Source organism: Lemur catta, chromosome 8 (assembly GCF_020740605.2).
Source record: "Lemur catta isolate mLemCat1 chromosome 8, mLemCat1.pri, whole genome shotgun sequence".
NCBI lineage: Eukaryota > Metazoa > Chordata > Mammalia > Primates > Lemuridae > Lemur > Lemur catta.
Window position 1 is genome coordinate 99,993,109 of NC_059135.1, and position 23,022 is coordinate 100,016,130.

Below are 23,022 nucleotides of genomic sequence, written 5' to 3' on the forward strand. Positions count from 1 at the left end.
GTCCAGGAAGTACATGGAAGTTGCCTGGGCCCAGGCCCTGAGTCCTTGATCTCTGGAGGTGTGGGCTCTACCAGGGCATATTAGGTATCTGTTGCTGTGTAACAAATTACCCCCAAATTTAGCAGCTTAAAATAGCACAAATTTATTATCTCACACAGTTTCTGGGGCTCAGGATCAGCTTAGCAGGATAGTTCTGGCTCAGGGTCTCTCATGAGGCTGCCACCAAGCTGTCACCTGGGGCTGGACAGTCCACTCTCAAGATGGCTCACCCATGTGGCTGATAGCAGGAGGCTTCCATTCCTCCCCACATGGGCCTCTCTGCCAACTGCCTGAGCATCCTCACAACGTGGCTTCCCCCAGCATGGCTGATTCTAGAAAGGAAGCAAGAAGGAAGATGCAACGTCTAGTCTTGAGGTCACATTCCCACACAGGGCAGGAATGTCAGGAGGTGCCTTGGAGGCTGGCGACTGCTCCGGGAAGGGACTCTGGGAGGCAGTCCAGCCACCCTGCACCTCTGGAGGATGGACACGGGGGAAGCAGGACTGGCTTCCTGGAGGTCAGATCTCAGGTTTTCCTTCCTGCGCACATTTGTTAAGTACCTGCCACGTGCCCCACGCACAGGGCAGTGGGCCGAGCCAGACCTCTTAGAGCTCGCCAGCTAGCATGTCTCACAGTCAGCCCCCATGTGGCAAACCAGCTTTGCCCCAGCCAGAAGCTGGTGCCTGGCCCCAGACTGGGCTGATCTCAACCCAGGTCCAGTCCCACACTGAGCTCCAATTTTGACAGCAAATTCTTCTCCTGACACCATCATGACAAGGAACAGCCTCTGCCTAAGGAGACCACTAGATGCTAACAGTTGGGGGCAGGCCCTGCCCTGCCCTGCCTGGATGCCAGCTTGAAGCCTGGGCTCTTCTGAACCCCGGGCAGAGCTCTCCTGGCAGCGGGCAGAGCCTCCTCTGATTCATCTGCCGCATTTTTACTGAGTGACCATGGCTTGGGGGCGTCCCAAGCACCTGGGCTCAGACCCAGTCCGTCCTCGGAGAGCTTGACTGGGGAGGGCACAAGCTTTGGGATCAGAAGAACAGCCCTGAGCCCATCCCAGAAGGATGGTGAGCAGCTTTTGTCTAGTCTCTTGCCGTCCCTGGGCCTCCTTTTCCTCGCCCGGCAGGCGATGTGCACGTGTGCGTGTTGTGAAGCTCGCATGGCGCTGGTGCTTTGTAGCTGGGGCCAGGAGATGCCCGACGAGAGGGACACTCACTCTGGCCCCCCATTGGCTGCAGGGGCAGCATCACCAAGGTGAGCCCAGGCTTAGGACAGCCCCGAGCCACAGTCATTCTTGAACTGTCCCCTTCCACAGAGGCCCGGCCGCAGGGACAGGGGAACCAAGGAGATCTCCTCCATGAAGCTGAAGCGGTCCTCCCGGGTCACGGGCCAGGTGAGCCCAGGGCACGGAACCTCAATCTGTCCCAGCAGGGTCCCAGGCGGTGGCTTCCCTCTCCTCGCGCCAGTTTCCTCCTTGGCAAATGGGGAGAGTCACAGCTGTGCTGACGGCCGCCTTTGAGTTCCAGGTGGCCAGCCAGCTGAACACTGGAGAGGAGGCATTTGAGCCCAGTGGCCCCGTCACGGACCGCCCCATGTCCAACCTGGAGAAGGTGCACTTCATCGTGGGCTACGCCATCCTGCGGCCTGGCCTCAGGTCAGTACCCACCCCCGCCCACCCCATGCTCAGCGTCGGAGCCCCTCCCAGCCTCCCAGCCCAGGGCCACAACCTCCCTGCCCACGAGACGCCCCCCGTCCTGGGGCCTGAAGGCTGGGTCTCAGGAGAGCAGGTGTTACGGCCACCCAGGCTTCTCTGCTTGCTCTGCAGTAAGAAACCCCACAGGAAAAACCCCATTTCAGGAAAACACATTCATCATGTGCTGCTGATTCACTTGGGAACAGGCTTTAGCACAGGGCCTGGAAAATGAGCAGGTTCCTCATTTGCAGTATGCTTTTTGCTTTCTATACAGCTGGCCTTATAGGAGTTGGGGTTTCATACCACTTAGAAGTCCGTGCAGTTTGCCTGTGAACGCCGTATTTTCCACCCACAGTTGGCTGGATTGGTAGAATGCGTCTCCACGGAGGCAGAGGGACAGCTACATACTGCTTTCAGGGACAGACGACTGCACTTTAGGGGTCCACTTACTTAGTTAATATTTTTAACCAAATCTGAGAAACTGTTGGTCACTATTTCTTCAAATATTTTTTCTAACTCATTCTCTGTCTTTTCCTTCAAACTCTCATTAACCCGTGTGAGCTGTTTTGAGACCGGCATGGTGACCCTGAGGGTCTGCCCGGCTTTTCTTCCTTTCCCTTTGTTCTTTAGATTGGGCCGTTTCTACTAATCTGTCTTCCAATTCGCTGATCTTTCTCTGTCTTCCCTAACCTGCTCTTATACCAACTAACAAATGTTTTATTCCAGGTATTATTTTTTCAGTTCTAGAATTTGCACTTGGATCTTTTTTACACTTTTGTTTCTGTGCCAAGATTTCCTACTTGCCCGCTCACCATAAGTGTAGCTTTCTTTATGTCCTTGAGCAGAGTTACAGTAGTTTTTAACCTTCTCGCAAATCCACTCTCTGGGTCACCTTGGGGTCAGTGTGCCCAGCTGCCTTTTCTCGTGAGGATGGCCGTGCCTCCTGTTCCCCGCCGTGTCTGGCACTTGACTGTTGCCTCCTCCTGGGTCTAGCACTTTGGGACTGTCTCCCGGACACTGAGGATGGTACGTTTAGAGCCCCTGGCTGCTGTTCCGGCGTTCAAAGAGCATTGACTTTTTGTTCTGGCGGGTGACTAGCTTGGCTGGATTCAAACTCTGTCTCCCACATGGGGAGCAGCAGCTGGGATCCCTGTGCAGCTACTTTGCCTTAGCTGGTGCCATGGCATCTGCCCCACCACGAGGGCCCCACCGTGCTGCCCCACCATGAGGGGTCAGCCGGAGATTTAGGATTTTATATGAAAAATTTAGGACTCCCCTTCTCTGGTTCTCTTCATTGCAAGATTCCCGTCCACTTTCAAGGTGTGTGGTGCCCCAGGCTCAGCCCTCTGGTGCTTTCAGCCAGGAGGACCACAGGGCTTCTAGTCAAGTTTAGCTGCCCATGCCACACCAACTGGCAAGTCCTCTAACTCGGCTGCTTCTGTTGGCAGTTCTCTCGTGGTGAATCTTCGCTGGCCACCACACCCTCCACCACGGCACACACGTAAAGGTTGTGTCAGAACGAGGTGCACTGTTGGCTCTTCAGATACCCCCATAGGCAGTGTCCAACAGTGACACCCTCAGTAATCCCGTGAGAGCCCCTGCTGACTCGAGCCCCCAGTGGAACATCCCACAGCCTCCTACTGCTGGGGTCTTCTGGAATAATGGGCTGCCTGCTGATGTGGGGTCCTGTCTGGATGCCTGAAGCCCAGCTCCCTCCACGCACCCTCTTGGCCGGCAGGAAGCTCACACTTGCCCCACTGAGCAGTTCGTGTGCAGCTGCCATCCCTTGAGTCTCTCTCTCCACCTTGCCCCGGGCTTAGAATTCTCCAGGAGGAAGCAGACACTAGCCTTTTTTTCCATGGATGTCCCCAACTCAGGGCACATAAGTCAAGCAGTGGGAAGAACACTGTCACCAGGCTCCCTTCCAGCACCCTGGGGGAGGTCGGTGGGCTTCCGGGGCTCAGTGTGCCTCCCCTGGGGCGTGAGAGGGTCTCATCTCTGACAGGCCCATCCCTATTGGCAGTTCTCCTGGGGTCCCCCTCACAACCCCCCATCACTTATGGGGAGTAAAAATGGGCCACAGATCTCTCTATTCCCGTGAGGTCCCTTCTAGGAATCACCTTCCAAATTTCTCATCTTCCCTCACGCAGCCTGGAGGAGGCATGGCAGCTAGACTGGTTCTGCTGTTGTTTAGCAAATTCTACAAGAATATTGGATGTTAGCATCCATTTTTCCATGGTTCTGGGGTCCTGGCCAAATTCTGAGACCAAAAGAAATGTGCTATTCTGTATCCATCACACATTCATATACATGTTTTAAGTACATGGGCCCTGGCCTGGGGGCTGGGCATGTGAGACGAAGACGACACGTACCTGCCCTGAGGAGCTTGTCCTCTGGTCGGGGGACAGGAGAGGACCAGGACAGCCACAGCGGCAGCATGAGCATCTTAGTACGTTCGGGGTTCAGTGAGGGCACCAAGGAGGGGTGGCCTTAGTGCCATCTGGGGGTGCCCCCCAGGCAGAGGGCAAGGGAGAACAGCTCACCCTTGAAATGGCCTGGAGGGACCTGGAATTCTCAGTGGTTTGTCACAGCTGGGTCAGGGAGTTCAGATTCAATTCTAAGGGAAGTGGGGAAAGTTTTAAGCACCAGAGGACTATGATCATAGCTGACTTCCAGAATGATCTTCCTGGCAGTCACGTGGCGGGTGGAGCCTGGGGGTAGGAGGCCGGGCAGGGCCCGCTACAGAGGTCCAGGGAGAGCTGATGAGGGATGGCCCAGGACACAGAGGCCAAGAGTCGGGGCCAGAGAAGACATCCAGGAGAGAGGGGGCAGGATGCGGTGGCTGGTTGGACCTGGGGGATGAAGCGATGGGAGGAGTCTAGAACGACCCCAGGTTTCCAGGCTGGGTGAGCGGTTGGCGGTGTCTGTGGGCCGTGGAGAGAGCGTGTGTGCCGGGGCTCCCAGCGGCTTGCCGTGCACCCCTCTTCCCAACTCTGTGTTCAGTTGTGACATCATGCTGGCAGCTCGAAATTGGCCTTGGTGGGAACATTTACACCACAGAAATCTGCAAACGCAATGAATTTGGGCTTTTTTTTTCTGGGGTGAGTTGGTTGATAAACATTTACCCTCACATCACTGAGTACTGGGGGAAAGGTGCAGCCTCTGGATATGTGGGGTGTGAGGCACTAACGGGACACTTTTTTAAGATGACAGAGGCTTGAGTCGGTGGGAAGGGTCCAGGAGAGGCTCCCTGCCGAGAGGTGACAGAGGGGCAGCTCCTGAGCCGTGGGAGTGGGAATGGTAGGGGTCGGGAGGCGAGAGGGCGGGTGGTCCTCCCACCAAGGCCCCGCCTCCCTGTCTGCGTTCAGGGAGGGAGAAATCGCTGCTTGTCCTGTGGGGACAAGCAGGTCACACAGAGGGAGCCCCCTACCCGAGGGCCAGGGTGGCGCAGAGAGGTCTGAGGCAGCACAGGGCAGGGGTGTTGAGGGCGGAGACGGACAGGGAGGACTACGGGCAGCCACAGGGGAGCGAGCCTGGGGAGAGGCAGTGGCAGTCCTGGAGGGTGAGGAGACTGGGCGGGGCGCGAGGGCTGAGAGGCGCCCCACGGTCGGGTCCCCCAGAGGGGCAGAAGGGCTGCGAGCCCAGGCGCCCCTGTTTCCTCTCCTCCCGGCCCCCAGCCTGCCCTCCCAGTGGTCCGTGTCTTTCAGGGACGAGATTTACTGCCAGATCTGCAAGCAGCTCTCGGAGAACTTCAGACCGAGCAGCCTGGCCCGGGGCTGGATCCTGCTTAGCCTCTGCCTGGGCTGTGTCCCGCCCTCCGAGAGGTTCATGAAGGTGGGGCCCGGGGCAGGGGCGGGTCACGCTGGAGCCCTGGTGGGCCCTGGCCTGGGTCTCCCGCCCCTGCGAGCCGGGATGGGCAGCGGTGCCTGTGCTTCTGTGGGCCTCAGTTTTCCCATCTGTATAAAAGGACACTGCCCTTGGCCCCTTCCAGCTCCTGTCCAGGGTCTGCAGGGCCAATTGCACTTTGGCTTAGGCGCCAGGACGGCTCTTCAAGACTAAAATGGAATGATAGACGAAAAGTGGCCTGAAAAGACAGGTGTCCCGGGAGTGGGCCCCTCCTGGAGCTGGGCCATGCTGTCTCTGTCTAGTCCTTAGAACTGGAAGTGGGCTGGCTTACCAGGTGCTTCCCAGTGTTGGAGGCCCCAGGCGTCACTGTTTTAACGTATCACACCCTTTGGTTCTGATATGAAAGTCATATGTGGAATGCAGAAAGTCCAAAATGAAAATCAAAGTCGTCCGCACACCCAGAGGCCACTTCCATTTAACATTTTCTTCTGGCCTTTTGTGGTGTTACAGTGTCAGACTCGTGATCATGCAGAAAACACTTCCTCACGTGTCCCCTTGGGGACAGCAGGACCCACGGCCACCTGGCCATCTCCCCGGGCACTGGGGCAACTCACAACACCAGTAAACCTTCCGGGCTCTACCCGCCCCCCCACTGCAAGGCAGGAAGGAACAAAATCTCTGTGAGACAAAAAGGTTGTCAATGCATTTTGTCAAACGTGTTTTGGACATTGAGCCGTCTGCAGTTTTCACTTACGTTCATGACGTTTTCTCACGGCGCAAACCTCCCCGATGCCAGCGGTAACGCCTGGTCCCCACGGGATACTGGACTGGGGGTGGACTTGCAGGGTCTGTCTGCCAGTCACTCACCACCATGGATACCACTGTGACCGTGCGTGTGTACCCACCTGGAGGATAGGCTTGCGTTAGGGGCAAAGAGCACGTGGGCTCTAAAGCGAGGCACTTGCACACGTATTGCCAGGCTGCTCCTCGCGGACGTACTGAGCTGCGTTTCTCCCCGCGAGGAGTGTGCGCCGTCTCAGTGCATCTTTATAAACTGGATGTTGTGGTTTTTAAAGTCTGAGTGGGCAGTAAGTAGAAACTGGCCTTCATCCTGAGCATCCGCCCCTCTCCCTTCCTCGCCCCCCAGTATCTCCTGAACTTCATTGGTCGGGGGCCGGCGAGTTACGGGCCCTTCTGCACTGAGCGCCTGAGACGCACCTGCGCCAACGGGGTGCGGACGGAGCCCCCCACCTGGCTGGAGCTGCAGGTAGGGCCGGCAGGGTGGGAAGTGGGCGGTGAGGGGCAGGGCAGGCTGCAGGCTCCCCCAGTACAGCTAGTGAGGTGCCTGCTGCCAGGATAGGTCCTTTGTCCTCAAGCTCCTCTGTCTCCTCTGCGTTACCTCCCAGGCCGATGGTCCCTGGGGGCCCCCCTTCATGGGGCGCAGCCTCCCCAGCCTTCCGAGGTGCCTCCACCTCTAGACCCACGTTCTTGCAGGGCCCTACTGGCTGGAGGGAAGGCCCATCTGGCCACTTATCAGCGCTGTGCTGGGCTAACTGCTCCGAACGCCACCCCTCCCAGGGCGTTCACTTGTGAAGAAGGCAGTGGCCACGCCAAGGCTGTTGTCCTTGGTGGCGCTACTCCTGGGAGCAGGTGCTGCCTCATCCTGCTCTGGCAGCTGCATCACCTGAGTTCTCACAGTGTCACTCAGAACAGCCAGGAGGGGTCCCTGCACCCTGCTCTTCCCACAGTTCTGGTCCAGCCCCAGCCTGCAAGGTGCTCACCTCTGTGACCCCGCGGTACCCTATCCCGGTGGCTGCAGGTCACCTCTGCCAGTCTAAGTCACTTAACCTCACCAAGCTCAGGGTTCTCATTGAAAACTGGGGCTGTGCCAGCCTGCAGGCAGCACCCCCGGAGCTGCCGAGGTGGACCTGGAGAAGCACGCAAGTGGCCGGACGTGTGGGCTAACGCTGCTCCCGCCTGACAGCTGTCCTCCCGGGGCAGACCCCGGTCGGCCTGAGCGTGGTTCTCCGTGCCGAGCCGCGTCCGACCTGGGAGCCCGGGGACCTCCGGGGAAGGGCAAGCAGGGGCAGTGGATCAGGGAGAGAGGGGTGGGGGATGGGGGCTGGCCTCTGTTTTGGGGTTCCAGGGGCTCGCAGGCAGGCAGCTGAGCCCAGGGCCTGAGTCTGCCTCTGCCCCCAGGCTGTCAAGTCCAAGAAGCACATCCCGATCCAGGTCATCATGGTAACTGGGGAAAGCTTGACCGTCACCGTCGACTCGGCCTCCACATCGAGGGAAATCTGCCTGCACATCGCCCACAAGCAGGGCCTCAGTGACTACCTGGGCTTCTCCCTCCAGGTCGCTGTCTACGACAAGGTACTGACCAGGCATTGTCTCCCTCCCTCACGCACCCGGGCAAAACACCCCAAAGCTAGAGCCCTCACACCTCGCCAGCCTGGCCCCCGCTGGCCCTCCCAGCCACCAAACACCCACAGCAGGCAACCCGCCCTCCTGCCCACACCCTCACGTGGTCAGCCCGGCAGCTGCACCTCGGACCCAGCGGTGCCCCACGCACACCTCGTCAGTCCCCCACCCCGGCAGCCCACGCGGGGACACCAGGCCCACGCGCCACTCCCCTGCTGCGGCCTCCCTCACCCCGGGAGCTGCAGACGCCCCTGCAGCAGACACCGAGGGGCGCACCGGCACAGCCACCTGAAGCCCCGTCACCACCCACCCAGACCCCCAGTGGGGCGTCCCCCACACTCAGACACAGTCACACCCGACGGCCAGCCAAGGCGCTGCAGCCCACCCCCTCTGGGAGGGGTGAGGGGAGCGGGGGGCGGGCATGCCGCGTCCTGGGCCAGTCTCTGCTCCTCACGGCGTGTGCCGAGGGCGGGGTGCACCGCAGCCACTAACCTGCCGCCCCTGGCTGTGGCCTCAGTTCTGGTCCCTGGGCAGCGGGCGCGACCACGTCATGGATGCCATCGCCCAGTGTGAGCAGCTGGCCCAGGAGAGGGGCGAGAGCCAGCGCCAGTCCCCCTGGCGCATCTACTTCCGGAAGGAGTTCTTCACCCCCTGGCATGACTCCCAGGAGGACCCCGTCAGCACCAAGCTCATCTACCGCCAAGTGCTCCACGGAGTCTGGTCCGGCGAGTACAGCTTCGAGAAGGTGGGGGCCTCAAAGAGCCACGGCCAGGTCCAGCGGCCCACGGAGGAGGGCCCAGGGGCGGCAGAGGCTGTGCACAATGTGGAGGGCGGGAGGCAGGGGGCAGCGGAACGGGGGCAGGGAGGGGTCTCGGGGTGCAGGGGTGCCGTCCCTTCCAGGCCCAGCCTCCAGTTCCCCTTCCCTCGGGCCTCTGGGGCCAGGGTAGCAGCCGCAGGCGGGGAAGGCCCCCCAGGTGGCCCAGACCTACCTCACGGTGGCAGCCCTGCTTACGGGGCAGCAAGGCCTGATGGTCAGGAGTGTGGCCTTGGAGCCCTAGCGCCTGAGTTCAAGTCCCACCTCCACCTCTTCCTGGCAGTGTGACCTTGGGAAGTTCCGTCACCTCGGTGAGCCTCAGGCCCTCATCTGGATGTGCAGGGAGGACTGAGCGCTCTTGCAGGGTAGCTGTGAGAATCGAGGGTTGCCATGCACCTGCAGTTCTGGGAGCAGCAGGTGCAAACCTCCTTGTGCCTGGTCAGGAGGGTGCCACTGTGGGCCACCTGGAATGGGCACAGGCAGGGAGCCACAGGGCACCGGGCCCTGCGAGGGTTTGGTCTCTCTGGAATGGGCTACTTGGATCCCTTCCCGTGCTGGGCCACGCTGGGGCCTCACCCAGGCTCCCGCCAGCTGAGTCCCTGCAGAAGCCCTACAGCGGCGGCTGCGGGTCTCCCCTGACAAGTGAGGACTGGAGCTCAGACGGGGATGGCCTTGCCCACCTTCACCCCACCCATGGCAGCAACGTCCGGGTGCCACCTGGGAGCTCAGAGAGGAGCACCCTTGTCCTCAGGCCAAGGCTGCCGGGATTCCCAGCCTGCCAGTGGGAGTGGGCCTGCGTAGGGGCCCAGGCAGGGCACGTGGTGGTTCCCCTGGGAAAGCGGCAGGTCCGGCCTAGTGGAGGTGGCGGGACAGGGTGGCCGCCTACGTTCCCTGGTCCTGCCTGAGCTGCTGGCCAGCTCCGCCACACTGGGGCAAGAGCGGGGCCACGGGGCAAAGGCGTCCTGGGGAAGAGTGGGTGCTCACCCATCTGCCCTCCCCCGGCCTTGCAGGAGGAAGGGCTGGTGGAGCTGCTGGCCCGGCACTGCTACGTGCAGCTCAGCGCCTCGGTGGGGGACAAGGCTGTCCAGGAGCTGCTGCCCAGCTGCATCCCCCCCAAGCTGTACAGGACCAAGCCCCCTGAGAAGTGGGCCAGCCTCGTCACTGCCGCCTGTGCCAAGGTCAGCCTGCACGCAGCCTGGGCACTCCAGCCCTGAGCTCCCCGTCGGGGCCCTCGCTGTGCAGGCGGATGGAGCCCGTCCCTGCAAGCCCCACCCACTAGGGCACAGGAAGCTTAGCCTTGACAGTTAAGCATAGCCCTGCTCTTCAGGTTCAAACAGTCCCACTCAGTTCAAATCCTTGTCACAGGCCTGTGCCGCCTTCTTCCTTCCCAGTTGGCATCTTGGGTGGGTCCCCATGCTGGTCCCTACTGTGGCATCCCGCTGGGCCCTGGCCTCTAGGCACGAGAGGTCATCCACGGCTGCGGACCGCTGGCCGTGCCGTGGCCTCAGCATCGGTCCTGCCCTCGGGGGCTGCCCTCCTTGCTCCTGGGCCTCTCGGTGTGCCCCCACTGGGCGCATGGGAACCCCTGGGTCAGAGCGTGTGGACGTGCTGAATATCTGATACTTGCTGCGTGGTGCCAAATCTCCCTTCAGATGCCAGGCATCAGTTTACAGTCCCCAAGCCAGCATGGGAGTATTACGCAGCCACTTTTAAAAGGTGGAACAAGAGAAATAACGTTCTGTTCAACAAGGTGTGAAAGCAAGTTCAGCTGGGTATTACGGCCAGTTCCGGACACGGCGCAGCAGACGGGGAGGGGAGAAGGAAGGGGAGAAGGAAGGTGGGGAAGAGTCCAGAAAGGAGGAAGGAAACCTGGAGACGAGGAGAGAGAGGGCGGATTGAGGCGGAGGTCCTGGGGAGAGGCCCGATATGCAGAAGAACTCCAGAGGGGGCAGGCAGAGGGCAGCCCCACGGACACAGACGGGCAAGGCGGCCCCCTGCACAGCGCCAGACCGACCGCAGGTGGGGGTCGGCCAGAACGAGCCCAGGCGCACGTGTGCACACACGTGCAGCTCCCGTGCCGAGCCCCACCCTGCAGCCGTGGCACCCCGATGAAGAAGAGGGGAAGGCCTTCCTCCCTCCCCAAAACCACCTCCTAAAAGGGCACGCAGGGTTCGGCAGGGCTGCACTGGTCCCCAGAAGTCCCCAGGGGCGTCCCTGGAGAGTCCCTCCGCAGGCACTGGCCTCGCTTTAGGGAGAAGCCACACAGTGAGCCACCAGCTCCTCACCCTGAGCACTGGGCAGGGATCAGCCAGGGGAGACGGCCACTGGGGTGACGCCCGCGGTCCCCCCACAGGCCCCGTACACCCAGACGCAAGCCACACCGCTGGCCGTGCAGGAGCAGGTGGTGGACGCCGCCTGCCTGCAGTGGCCACTGCTCTTCTCCCGGCTCTTTGAAGTCACCACACTCTCTGGTAATGGCACCTGACGGGCTGGGGCAGGTGTGGGCTGGGCACCCTGGGGGCCGGCGTGACCTTCGTACTGCTGTCTGCCCTGCCTAGGCCCCTGCCTGCCCAAGACCCAGCTCGTCTTGGCTGTTAACTGGAAGGGGCTGTGCTTCCTGGACCAGCGGGAGAAGGTGCTGCTGGAACTCTCTTTTCTAGAGATCATGGGTCTGGCCACCAACAGGTGGGGACCCTGAGGGAAGAGGTCCTCTCACAAACTGAGTTCTTGGAATTGGTGCATCTGGGGGCTCAGGGAGAGACAGCAAGAGGGGGTGGTATGTTGTCCCCGGAGCTGGGCTGGGGTGGAGGGACAGGGGTCGTCATGTGCCGTGGCCGCTGGACTTGGGAGCCCCTCCTGCGCCAGGCCGCACTGCCCGTTAAGCCCTTTGCGCACTGCACATGCCCTGGCCTCTCCTCTTTGGAGCTCGGACCCCCTGGCAAGGGCGTGAGGCGAGCAGTCTCTCTGGCCGCATGCACTCAGCGGGCGCTTCCCTCCTTGGGACAGCTGTGAACTCCAGGCCCCGCGGGGAGTCCTGCCCGTGCCCTGCCAGACCCTCTTGGTAAAGCACAGTGAAGGGTGGCATGACCACGATAATTGTGACCAGCAGGCTGTGCCCCTGAGGCTGACCACACCGGGCACCTTTGTGTGCCATGAAGCCCTCGCGGTGCCACTCGTTCTGCAGATGCATAAACTGAGGCACCCGGGGCTGGGGAGCACGGCCAGGGTCCCAGAGTCAGCACACGGCAGAGCCAGCAACGCGTCTCGGCGCTAATGTTCTTTGCCACGTCCCTGGTGTCCGGGGGGTGTCCTGCACACCAGCCACCTCATTACCTGCCCAAAGCCAACCCCACACTCGGGGCCGAGTGGCCCTCATCTGCCACCAGCCACAGTGGTGCCTTGCCAGGCCCCAGCCCCAGACAAGCCTCCCTGATTCCTGGTCTGTAAGTCGGGGGGCGCTGAAGCAGGTGGGGGTGGAGGCGGCCCCTGGTCACACTGCCCTCCTCCCCAGGGAAGCCCAGGGCGGGCAGAGGCTGCTGCTGTCCACGCTGCACGAGGACTACGAGTTCCTGTCCCCCAGCAGCGTGGCCATCGCCGAGCTCATGGCTCTGTTCCTGGAGGGCCTGAAGGAAAGATCCGTGTACGCCATGGCCCTGCAGGACAGGAAGGCCACAGGTGCCTGGCAGGGTGGGGCAGGGCGAGGGACAGTGCGTGGGGTCCGTGGGAGGCAGCAGGCTCCCTGCTGCATGGCACAGAGCAGGGCTCTGGGACATTAGGGGACAGCTCTGGGCAAGGCCCTGCCTCTCGCGGCCTCTGTTTCCTCTTCTACAAAATGAGGGAGTTGAAAGAGGTGGTCTCAAGCCCAAGGCCGGCCTTGCTCAGGACTGCACCGGGAAGGGTCGGCCCCAACCCACAGCAACCCTGCCAATTGTGCAGACGTGGCACCAGAGGCTCAGAGAGGGAAGGGGCTGGCCCAGGGTCACACAGCTCAGTGGGTAGGAGCCTAGTTCTCACCCACAGCTCCCCTGCAAGCCAGCGCTCCTGCCAGAGCTGGGCTGTGGGCTATGGGCAGAGGGGCCAGGTGACAAGGCCCAGGACCTCCATGGGCGTAGGCCGCTGGCTGCAAGCATGGGCGGTGGGCTTACGCCACCAGTGCAGGGGCTTCAGAAGGGAGGGGCTCTTTGGGACACAGAGGAAGGGGCTGTGCGTGGGGCCATAGTGTGGTGAGAAAGTCAGTCCAGGACGCTGCCCTGTCGCCCACTCCGTCCTCGCCACGTCTGCAGAAGGGAGGGATCATTGCTTTCCCCATTTTACAGAAGAGGAAGTGGGCTAGGGAGTTCACTCCCCAGCGCTGGGGCCGTGGCAGAGCCCCTGAAGCCCTGCCCACCCTGGGCTCTGCCCCTGGGCAGGTGCAGCAGGTGACAGCTCTCTGGGGCCCCAAGGTTCCAATCCCGCCACCACTCACCACTTGGAGTGGCCTCGTGCCCACGGCTCTCTGCCTCGCTTTCCTCGTTCATCCAAGGAGACAACCCATGAAATGGCAGTGCAGCCTCTGGCCCCTGCAGAGCCCTCAGCAAATGGACTTTCTGACCCTGTGCCCTGGCCTTGCAGATGATCCCACCCTCCTGCCCTTCAAGAAGGGGGACTTGTTGGTCCTGACAAAGAAGCAGGGACTTCTGGCCTCTGAGAACTGGACCCTGGCTCAGAACGACAGGACGGGCAAGACAGGGCTGGTGCCCACGGCCTGCCTCTATGCCATCCCCACAGTGACCAAGCCCTCGGCACAGCTGCTGGTATCTCGCAGCGTGGGGGGCGGCCCTGGGATGCCCAGCGGGGGTCCAGCTCAGGGGCCTGCAGCCCACCTGGCAGAGGGCCAGGAGGGCTGCCCGGGTCGGAGGTCAGCCTTGGGGGTGATCGTGACGCTGGCACAGTGTGTGTACAGTGCCCGGCCCAGCACCTGGCACTTAGTAGGTGCTCAATAAGTGGGTGTTCCCTCCCTCTGCCCCACCCTGGGTGCGTCCTGGAAACATACCCAGCCTTTTCTGGCCTCTGCCTCATTTGCACCCTGACCCCAAGGGGCCCAAGTGTCTGCACCCCAAGACACCCACCTGTCCAGCCCCCAAGACCAGCCTCACAGGGAGGCGGGGAGCAGGTAACAGGCTGCATCCCCCAGGGGTGACGCGTGTGCTGGAGCCTGAGCTGGGGCACAGGCAGACAGGGCTGGGTAGGTGGCCCCGAGGAGAGGCCCCTGGGGAAGGGGACCTGAGGTCTGACAACCCCAGAGTGGCCATGACCCCTGGGACAGGAAGTCTGGGCTCCGTAGCCCTTGGCACTAACCCTGCTGAGGGAAAGGAGACAGGCACTGAGCGGCTGGGTCACGGCCCTGGGTGGGCGACGCGGGAGTGTCTGGGCCCCGGCCTGTCCCGCGCTGGGTCTGACACCCCCCGCATCACTGAGGCCTCCAGGCCAGGAGGAGCCTCCGGGAGGGGCCCGGTGGGCAGTGGCTCCTGGCACCCACAGGCCTGTGCCCCTCCAGAGCCTGCTGGCCTTGTCTCCAGAGAAGCGCAGGCTGGCAGCCCGGGAGGGGCAGCCTGCACAGCCCCCGGCCGCAGAGCAGCCCAGGGAGAAGCTGCACACCCTGGAGGAGTTCTCCTATGAGTTCTTCAGGTGCCCGCCTGCCCTCGGTGCCCCTGGGGGCTGCAGGGGGGCCTCCCCAGGGCGAGGGGTCCAGGAGGGCTCCTGGCAGGGAGGAGCCGCCCTGACCCTCCCACAGCCACCGCAGGAGCGACAGAGGACAGAGAAGCGTGGGGCAGGGAAGGCCTCACAGCGGGCCCTCACGCTGGCCTCTGTCCCTGACAGGGCCCCAGACAAGGGGACGGTGAGCAGAGCCGTGCTGCCGCTGGCCCACACCCGGGGCCACCTATGGGCCTATTCCCCTGAGCCACTGCGGCAGCCGCTGCTCAAGCGTGTCCACGCCAACGCTGACCTCCGGGACATCGCCTGCCAGATCTTCGTGGATATCCTTCCCCCGCCCCGGCCGCACGCCAGATCCCCGGCACAGGCACAGGCCCCCAAGTCCCCTGCAAGCCCCACGGCTGCCCCATGAGGGGGCCAGGCCCCCCCTCACAGAGCCCCGGGCAGAGCCCACACGCAGCTCACAGCAGGGCTGGGGTCAGCGGTGTCCAGGCCTGGTCAGGGGTCAGCTTGGGGCCATTCTCCTTGACAGTCACACCCATCCTCAGGTACATGGGTGACTACCCCTCCCGGCAGGCCTGGCCCACGCTGGAGCTCACCGACCAGATCTTCTCGTTGGCCCTGCAGGACTCGTCCCTACAGGACGAGGTCTACTGCCAGATCCTGAAGCAGCTGACCCACAACTCCAACAGGTCTGCTGGGGACAGCGGGGCGAGGATGCTCGGTTCTCATCCCAGTCCCCGAGGCTGGGGCCACTGCTCTGACGGGAAGCTCATGGTGGCTGAACCCCTGCCCGGGCACCTCTGGCAGCAGTGGGAAGGGCTGGGTCCTGGTCCGCTCTGCTGACGTCCTGGGGTGGTCAGAGCAGGAGGGAACAGCCCTGCCTGGGGCCCACCCCCACCTCCCTCTGTGTGACCTAAGTGGGCTGTGGCCTCTCTGAGCCTAGTGTTCTGGGTGCAAATGGGCACAATGGGCACAATGGCCTCCTCCCCGTCTGTGGCGTCGGGCAGCTGGACGGGGGCTGGCACGCTGCAGCCTTGTTGGTGCCCACCTGCGTCCTCCTCCTTGGGCCCTCCAGGCCTCCTGTCCCTGCTCCCTGAGGTGCCTGCCTGGCCTGGGCCCCGGAGAGAGCCCTTCCCTGCTGACGGGCACCACCCCCCAGGCGCAGCGAGGACCGGGGCTGGCAGCTGCTGTGGCTCTGCACGGGCCTCTTCCCGCCCAGCAAGGCGCTGCTGCCCCACGCCCAGAAGTTCATAGACACCCGGAGGGGGAAGCTGCTGGCCCCTGACTGCAGCCGCCGTGTCCAGAGGGTCTTGAGGTGAGCAGCCACCTCCACGCCGTCGCGTATTGGCCCTGGGCCACCCAGGGGCTCCAGGTCCAGGGACCCTCACCAACAGGGTGGACACGGCATCCTCTCCAGAGGCTGGTATCAGTTTGGCGAGGCAGGACCAGGCCCCGAGCCCCCGGGCGGAAGGTGGGGGGTGAGGCCCAGGAAGGAGGCCCGGGTAGTCAGTGGAGACTCCTGGCAGGCTCAGGCACGGCCACCGGCCCCTGCCCCACTGCTGCCCGCCCAGGGCGCAGAGGAGCTGCCTGGAGGCCCCCCCCGCATCCCGTCCACAACAGGAGGTGCTTCCTTGGCTGTCTTCTTCTCCCACTGGCCACCTCTGCTTGGCCTCCTGCAGCTGTGGGGAGGGTGGGCCGACCACACGAGTGGCCAGAATTTCCATGGCAACCCTCCATGAGGCATGGAGGGAGGCGACGCTCTCAGAGAGGCCCTGCCAGCGCCCTGTCGCATGAGAATGAGAGCACAGCCTGGCCACCCCCAGCGCCTTGCCCAGCGCCCCTGGCCAGGGCCCTCCCCAGTGTGTCATCTGGGGGTGAGGCCAGACCCACCTCCTCCATGGCTTGCTCGGGGGCCATGTGCGAGCCCACCAGGAGGGCCAGCCCTGGGGAGGGGGAGGGGCTGGGACCATCCCAGCAGTGGTCGTGGGTATTTTCCTTTTGTCTCTGGGACGTGGTTTGGGGCCCGCCTGGAGGCCAGGGCTGGGGTGGGCGTCGGTGGCCTCTGCAGCCTGCGCTGTCTGCTCAGGACGGGGCCCCGGAAGCAGCCCCCACACCAGGTGGAGGTGGAGGCCGCTGAGCAGAACGTCTCCCGCATCTGCCACAAGCTCTACCTCCCCAACAGCACCAGCGAGGTGAGTCCCCGCCCGGGTCCCCACAGCAAGTCTCAGGCCAAGGGAGGCGCAGGCAGCCCCCCACCCACCCAGCATGCTCTTTGGTCACAGGAGAGCCGTTTTCAGGGTTGCCAGTGGCCTGTCTCACCTCCACCACTCTCCTGCCCTCCTTCCCCGGGATGCAGGTCCCGCCTGCGCTCAGGTGCTTCGGAAGTAGGGACTGTCCCAAGGTGGGAGTTGGGGGTTCCCTGCCAAGGACACAGGATGGAAGCCAGAAAGGTGGCAGCAAAGTTGAGTCCCAGGACTTGGGAGCCCCTGGGGGCTTCTGACCAACCCAGGCCACGGGGAGCAGGTGCCACCGTCGGGCATGCCCTGTGCACAGAGCACGCACGGGTGCTGCAGAGGACAGAGGGGACGGGTGGCAGGGGAGACCACAGGACCCAGCTGTGACACAGAAGCCTCTGCAAGAGGTGGCAAAGGCCTGCGGGCCAAGGGGGCAGAGGTGCGCACTGCCACCTCATACCGTTCCCAGCAGCAGCTTGGCCTTTATGGACTTGGGGGGCCCAGTCCCGGTAACAGCAAGTTCCCACCGTCTGGCGGCCGGCTCTCAAGGCAAGTTCAAGGCCAGGCCCCTAGGACAGCAGCGCTGGGACGGACCAGCACGGTTCTCCGGTGAGGGTTCTGGAAGGGAGGCCCGTGCCTCTCAGGACGGAGCACATCCAGCGCATGGTCATGAAGGAACCAAAGCACCAGGCTATGAAGGGTCCTCCGGGGCTGCACCTTGTCCCCAGATTGCCACCCTAGGGCACCCTGGCCGCAGGCCAGGCTCTGGGCCTCACCGGCCGCCTCTCTGCCCAGATGCTGGAGGTGGGCAGCAGCGCGCGGGTGCGGGATGTGTGTGACAGCATCGCCACCAGGCTGCAGCTGGCCTCCTGGGAGGGCTGCAGCCTCTTCATCAAGATCGCAGACAAGGTATGCCTGGGCCGCGGGAGGACAGCGGGCAGGGCTCTCCCTAGGGGACCCCAGCCTGCCCGGCGCACCCGCTCTGGCCCAGGCCCCTCGCTGCGTGGCCAGGGCTGTCACGTGGAGGTGGGTGGGGTCTGGGAGACAGAGCCTGTGCACCCGCCCCCGTGGCCCACACACAGACTGACTCCAGCCGGCCCCTGCCAGGCTGTAGGCCCCAGCGCCCTCCCAGGGGCACAGTCCCGGGAAGCCGCTCACCTGCCTGCCTCCCTGCACTTCCCCTGCCCCAGGTCATCAGCCAGAAGGAGGGAGACTTCTTCTTTGACTCCCTGAGGCAGGTGTCTGACTGGGTGAAGACGAACAAGCCCCAGAAAGAAGGTGAGGGGGTCCCTGTGGAGCTGGGGGAAGGCGTGGCTGGGGCTGTCAGCCTCCCTGGGCAGGGTCACCGCCTGCATGGCTTGTGCCGGTTCGTTCACTCCCTGGTGTATGGTGTCTCCTGGTTGTGGGTACAACAGGCCCTGGAACCAGGCAGTGAGGGCTTCCCAGCTTCACAGGGTGTGGGGACAGGGACAGGCCTGGGGCATGCGGCCGCACTGCAGGGTGATAAAGCTGCACAGCGCCTGACCCCCACTCAGGCTCCAAGGAATAGGGGGGCTTTCCAGGTGGGAAGTGGTGGGGGCAGGGAGGAGGCCAGGCAGGGCCGGCAACACCTGCTGGGACAGGCTTGGTGCCCACTGCCGCCCCTGCCCAGGGGCCCCTGTGACACTCCCCTACCAGGTGTACTTCATGCGGAAACTGTGGCTCAATGTGGTACCAGGGAAGGACGTGAACGCAGACACCATACTTCATTATCACCAGGTAGGGGGCAGGCTGCCCCCCTGCCGAGTGTTGGGGACACGCCCTTCCCTCCCACACCTGCCCTGAGACCGGAGGGGCCGGCAGGCAGGGGTAGGACCTGCCTCCCCCAGGCACCAGCCCACGCCCAGCTCTAGCCTTGGGTCCAGGCTGCAACCCTGAGGGTTCTGGAGCCAGGGGCAGAGGGCAGCAGCCTTTGGGGACAGTGACTGCACTGGCACCTACAGCACAACTGCAGGGAAGGGGAGGGACAGAGGAGCCCCAGCCCCCGGAGCAGTGGCCGTGCCCTGAGGGACCAGCTACACACAGATGGAGCAGGCGGACTCCACGCAGGATGCCAGGGGCCCTGCCCCGACTCAGGGTCACCCCCCACCCGAAACTCCACCCTGACAGGCTCGGCTTGGGCTGGCCCGGTCTGTGCTGGATGGGGTGGGCTCAGCAGGAAGGAGGGGCTGGGGCGGGGGGCCGCAGTCTGAGGCCAGCGCGTCCACCACCCAGGAGCTGCCCAAGTACCTGCGTGGGTTCCACAAGTGCTCGCGGGAGGAGGCCGCCCACCTGGCAGGCCTCATCTACAAGGCCCAGTTTGACAACGACCGGGCCCAGCTGGCCAGTGTCCCCAAGATCCTGAGGGAACTGGTGCCCGAGAACCTCACGCGCCTGATGTCCTCGGAGGAATGGAAAAAGGTCCCTGACAGTGACAGCACTGGGGAGGAGTCCTCGGGCTGCTGCCCCTCCCAGAGACCCCACCCGGGTGCCGCCCCTGCCTAGGAGGATGGCGGCGGGGAATGCGCCCCCCCCTGTGCCACCCCCAGCACAGAGCCCCTCCTCCCTCGGTGGACGGGTGCTGCTCCCCCAGGCCCTCACCAGCCTCCTCCTCCCCAGAGCATCCTCCTGGCCTACGACAAGCACAGGGACAAGACGGTGGAGGAGGCCAAGGTGGCCTTCCTGAAGTGGATCTGCCGGTGGCCCACCTTCGGGTCCGCCTTCTTCGAGGTGAAGGTAGGCCTCGCCCCGGCCCGGCCTCCCGCCCGCACAGCCCCCGCCCGCTCTGCCCGCAGCCCCCGCCCCCCCGCAGCACTTCGCAGGCTGAAGTGCGCGCTTGTGTGTGTGTGCGTGTGTGCGCGTGTGCGTGTGTGTGCGCGCGTGCGTGTGTGCACGTGCGCGTGTGTGTATGCGCGTGTGTGTGTGTGTGTGTGTGCGCGTGTGCATGTGTGTGTGTGTGTGCGCGCGCACGCGTGTGCCCTGGGCTCTGAGGAGGTGCTGCCTGGCCTCTGCTGGCCTGTGACCGCCATGCCCCTCCCTCCCAGCAAACCTCGGAGCCCTCCCACCCGGACATCATCCTCATCGCCATCAACCGACACGGGGTCCTGCTCATCCACCCCAAGACTAAGGTAGCGGCCTCAGGCACTCAGGGTCTCCGGCAGGGCTGGGGGCCACCAGGTCCAGGGACGCTCGTGCAGAGGGGCTGTGGTCCCCTGCTCCAGCACGTCCGGCCTCCCTCCTGCGCCCAGCACAGATACACGCAGAGCCACAGGCTGGGGAGGCCCTGCCCACCTTCCCCTCTGCCCCCAGGACCTGCTGGCCACCCACCCCTTCACCAAGATCTCCAGCTGGAGCAGCGGCAGCACCTACTTCCACATGGTGCTGGGGAGCCTGGGCCGCGGCAGCCGCCTGCTGTGCGAGACCTCCCTGGTGAGCCTCGCCCTTCCCCGCCCAGACCCACGGCCAGGAGGCGCTGGGGCTGGGTCCCCGCCTCACCCCTGCTGTCCCCGAAGGGAGGCTGAGTACACTCCCAGGGCCCATGCTGGGCTGGGAGAGACTGGGCCCAGCAGTGCAGGCAGAAGCGGTGGCCCCCACAGCAGGAGCCCACCTTCCCTCTTCCCGTGCCTGCCCTGCCCAGCTGGTGGCTGAGGCAGAGAAGGTGGACACCACCAAGTCCCCAAGTCCGGGACCCCCACCCGCCCTCCCTGCACCCACAGCCTCTGACTCGAGCCTGCCCCCTGTCCAGGGCTACAAGATGGATGACCTGCTGACCTCGTACGTGCAGCAGCTGCTGAGCACCATGGACAGGCAGCGGGGCTCCCGGGCCCCTGCCCTGGCCAGGCCCTAGCGCCCACTCAGCCGCCCTGCCATGCCGCCCTCTCCCCAGCACGGCCCACCTCGGCACCCCAGATGACCCCCTCTCCTGGGCACTGACTGTGGAGGCCAAAGGAGGGGCCCACCCGGCAGAACGTTCTATAAAAATCCACGGCACAGTGGGCGTGTCTGTGAGGGAGCAGGGTGGGCGCCAGGTGGGTGTGAGGCCGGGAGGCAGTGGCCTCCCAGGGTCTCCAGAAAAAGCAAAAAGCATGGTGACTTCTCCAGGGACACTGGAGGACAACTGCATTCCCCAGGAATAACTTCATTCCTTCTTTCTCCTGCTTTCCTCCCTCCTGTCCCATCTCTCCTCCTGGGGAGGGGAGCTCACTGGAGAGTCCTCCCTTCTGGCCCTTCTGCACACCTGTCCTCGTCCCCACGGGGTGCTGGGGCGAGGGCTGCTCTGGACCAGGGAGGAGGTGCTGCTCTCCGGCCGCTGGCTTTGTGCTAAGGCCGGCCTGTGCCGGGCAGTGGGCAGAGCTGCACATGGGGTCTTGGAGGCCTGGGTCCCCCCCCACTAGCAGGCCCTGCCCAGCCTGCCCCTGACTCTGCCCACTGGGCCAGTCCCCAGGGCCGATGGTTCCCAGCTGGCCCCAGTGGCAGCCTGGCACAGGACAGGGGCTGGGGCCGCGTGAATGCTTCCGCCTTCCGATGTCTGTCTCTCTGTGTCCACCGACCCCAGCAGCGTGTGGAGCCACTGCCCACCCCCCACCCCTCCCACCACAAACCACACAGGCCACTGCGGTTGTGTGAACAGCCTTCGTTGTGCAAGCGTGAGCCCCAGCGCCAGGTCAGTGCTGGCTACAGAGGACGTGTCCTCCCTGGCCCCCAGCAGCCCCACCCAAGGGCTCAAGGCCAGCCCCAGGGAGGGGAAGAAGGAACAGAGGCAGGTGGCCAAAGTGGGATTTCAGGAAGGCCCCTGAGCGGTGGGTGGGGTCCTGGCTCAGCAAGTGGCTCGCAGGTGGGTGTGGCAGGACTTTCTGGTCCGGTCTGGGTGCAGGGGCGCTACTAGGTTGAGCAGTGCTGAGGGGCTGCAGGGTGTCCCCCAGAGGCCCCGTCTGCACGGCCCGGCCCTGGGGCTCAGGCGGGCTGCCCTGGCTGTGCCAGCCCAGAGGGCAGCATGCACTCAGGAGGGCCACGCTGGGCCAGAGGCTCCCACAGGAGAGTGTGTGCCACCAGGACCCCTGCGGGGAGGGACAGGTCAGGACAGGCTCCTGGAGATCCCTAGGCAGAAGCCCATGGGCACAGATGGCCGTGGCTGCCAGGAGTGGGCCCAGGCCCACAGGCTCCCCCTCCCGGACGCTGCCTCTGCACAGAAAGAAAGGGAAGGGCCGCAGCCGAGGGGAGAAGGGACTTGGGGAGGCAGAGAGGAGGAGAAGCGGGAGGGAAGGTGGGGGGCACAGATTAACCGGGAGCAGACGACGGAAGCAGGGTGGCCCGGAGAAGGCAGCACGCAGGGGAGGAGCGGGGCCCGGACGAGGCGCGGGCAGGGCCTCAGGCCGAGTTGAGGTCCACAGACTTGGGCTGCGCCTTGCGGGAGGTCAGCTCCGACAGCTTCTTCAGCCGCTTCTTCAGCTCCAGCGGGAACTTCTCGTAGCACCTCTTGCACACGGGCTTCATGTCGAACTCCACAAACTTGTTCCTGGGGACAAAGCCCGGCAGTCAGCAGAGTCCCATGCCCCACCGACTCTGACCCAGACAGTGGCCGCAAAGACAGAGGAGGGGGCGTCCCTCGGCCCCCAGGCCCTGGACTCTCCCAGCCAGCGGGTGACCTGGCCAAAGGCCATGGTGGACGAGGAGACGGGCCTCAGGGCCTCGCTTCCCTCCTAGAGGCTTCTCTGGGGTTCTGACCCAGAACCCGCTATGGCTCCCTGCTGTCCTCAGAAACCTGGGCCCCGTCTCTCCTGTCACAGCTCCAGCCATCCCACAGCCCACGAGGCTTCCCCGGGCGAGCCAGCATGTGCTGCCGGCTGGGCTGGAACGCCCTTCCCTCCCCAGGGCCCAGGGTTCTTGCACTGGAAGCTCAGGTGTTCTCCTCTCACCGTGCCCTGGGATCCCTGACCTGTCCCCCTCTCCCTGGGCTGTGTGGGGCCTGGGCTGCCCCGAGGCAAGGCAGATGGGAGGAGGGACTGGCAGAAGCCCCCTCCACCCACGGCACACACTGACTTACTTGAGGGTGAGCTTGCTGTTGCAGGTGGAGCAGGAGAAGCAGCTCACACACCAGGCCTTGTTGAGGGCGGACACCACTGTGGGGCAGACGTGGGGCTTAGCAGGCCTGGCCAGGCCGCCACAGGCCCAGCTGTGCAGAGCAGGCCAGCTGGGCCTGCAGCTGCAGGATTCGTGCTCCAGGAGAACAGGCAGGGCAGGGGAGGGAGGGGCTTGGG

General features: G+C 64.0%; 2 protein-coding genes and 1 long non-coding RNA gene across 6 annotated transcripts in view; 1 reads left to right on the forward strand and 2 right to left on the reverse strand.

Annotated features, from left to right (window-relative positions):
- The window catches only part of MYO7B (myosin VIIB), an 83,261-nt gene extending 62,504 nt beyond the window's left edge, over positions 1-20,757 (forward strand). For both annotated transcript variants that reach the window (XM_045558836.1, XM_045558837.1), the window contains 24 exons: positions 1,358-1,435; positions 1,569-1,696; positions 5,443-5,569; positions 6,729-6,848; positions 7,781-7,954; positions 8,520-8,747; positions 9,827-9,994; positions 11,170-11,287; positions 11,375-11,501; positions 12,328-12,491; positions 13,428-13,609; positions 14,353-14,483; positions 14,676-14,833; positions 15,049-15,202; positions 15,673-15,828; positions 16,600-16,705; positions 17,543-17,656; positions 17,938-18,025; positions 18,399-18,505; positions 19,001-19,186; positions 19,385-19,501; positions 19,810-19,893; positions 20,075-20,194; positions 20,511-20,757. In XM_045558836.1, coding sequence (XP_045414792.1) covers positions 1,358-1,435; positions 1,569-1,696; positions 5,443-5,569; positions 6,729-6,848; positions 7,781-7,954; positions 8,520-8,747; positions 9,827-9,994; positions 11,170-11,287; positions 11,375-11,501; positions 12,328-12,491; positions 13,428-13,609; positions 14,353-14,483; positions 14,676-14,833; positions 15,049-15,202; positions 15,673-15,828; positions 16,600-16,705; positions 17,543-17,656; positions 17,938-18,025; positions 18,399-18,505; positions 19,001-19,186; positions 19,385-19,501; positions 19,810-19,893; positions 20,075-20,194; positions 20,511-20,612 — 3,237 coding nt within the window. In that variant the 3' untranslated portion in view covers positions 20,613-20,757. The remainder of the gene's footprint in view (positions 1-1,357; positions 1,436-1,568; positions 1,697-5,442; positions 5,570-6,728; positions 6,849-7,780; positions 7,955-8,519; positions 8,748-9,826; positions 9,995-11,169; positions 11,288-11,374; positions 11,502-12,327; positions 12,492-13,427; positions 13,610-14,352; positions 14,484-14,675; positions 14,834-15,048; positions 15,203-15,672; positions 15,829-16,599; positions 16,706-17,542; positions 17,657-17,937; positions 18,026-18,398; positions 18,506-19,000; positions 19,187-19,384; positions 19,502-19,809; positions 19,894-20,074; positions 20,195-20,510) is intronic.
- LOC123643365 lies at positions 127-7,969 on the reverse strand. The gene is made up of 2 exons (XR_006736770.1): positions 6,336-7,969; positions 127-4,799 (listed from the first exon to the last, which is right to left on the reverse strand). It is a non-coding gene; the product is annotated as an uncharacterized LOC123643365 (long non-coding RNA).
- Positions 20,758-21,383: 626 nt separating the features above from the next.
- Positions 21,384-23,022, reverse strand: part of LIMS2 (LIM zinc finger domain containing 2) — a 32,790-nt gene continuing 31,151 nt past the window's right edge. For all 3 annotated transcript variants that reach the window (XM_045558838.1, XM_045558839.1, XM_045558840.1), the window contains 2 exons: positions 22,809-22,884; positions 21,384-22,280 (listed from right to left, as the gene is read on the reverse strand). In XM_045558838.1, the coding sequence (XP_045414794.1) occupies positions 22,133-22,280; positions 22,809-22,884 (224 nt within the window). In that variant the 3' untranslated portion in view covers positions 21,384-22,132. The remainder of the gene's footprint in view (positions 22,281-22,808; positions 22,885-23,022) is intronic.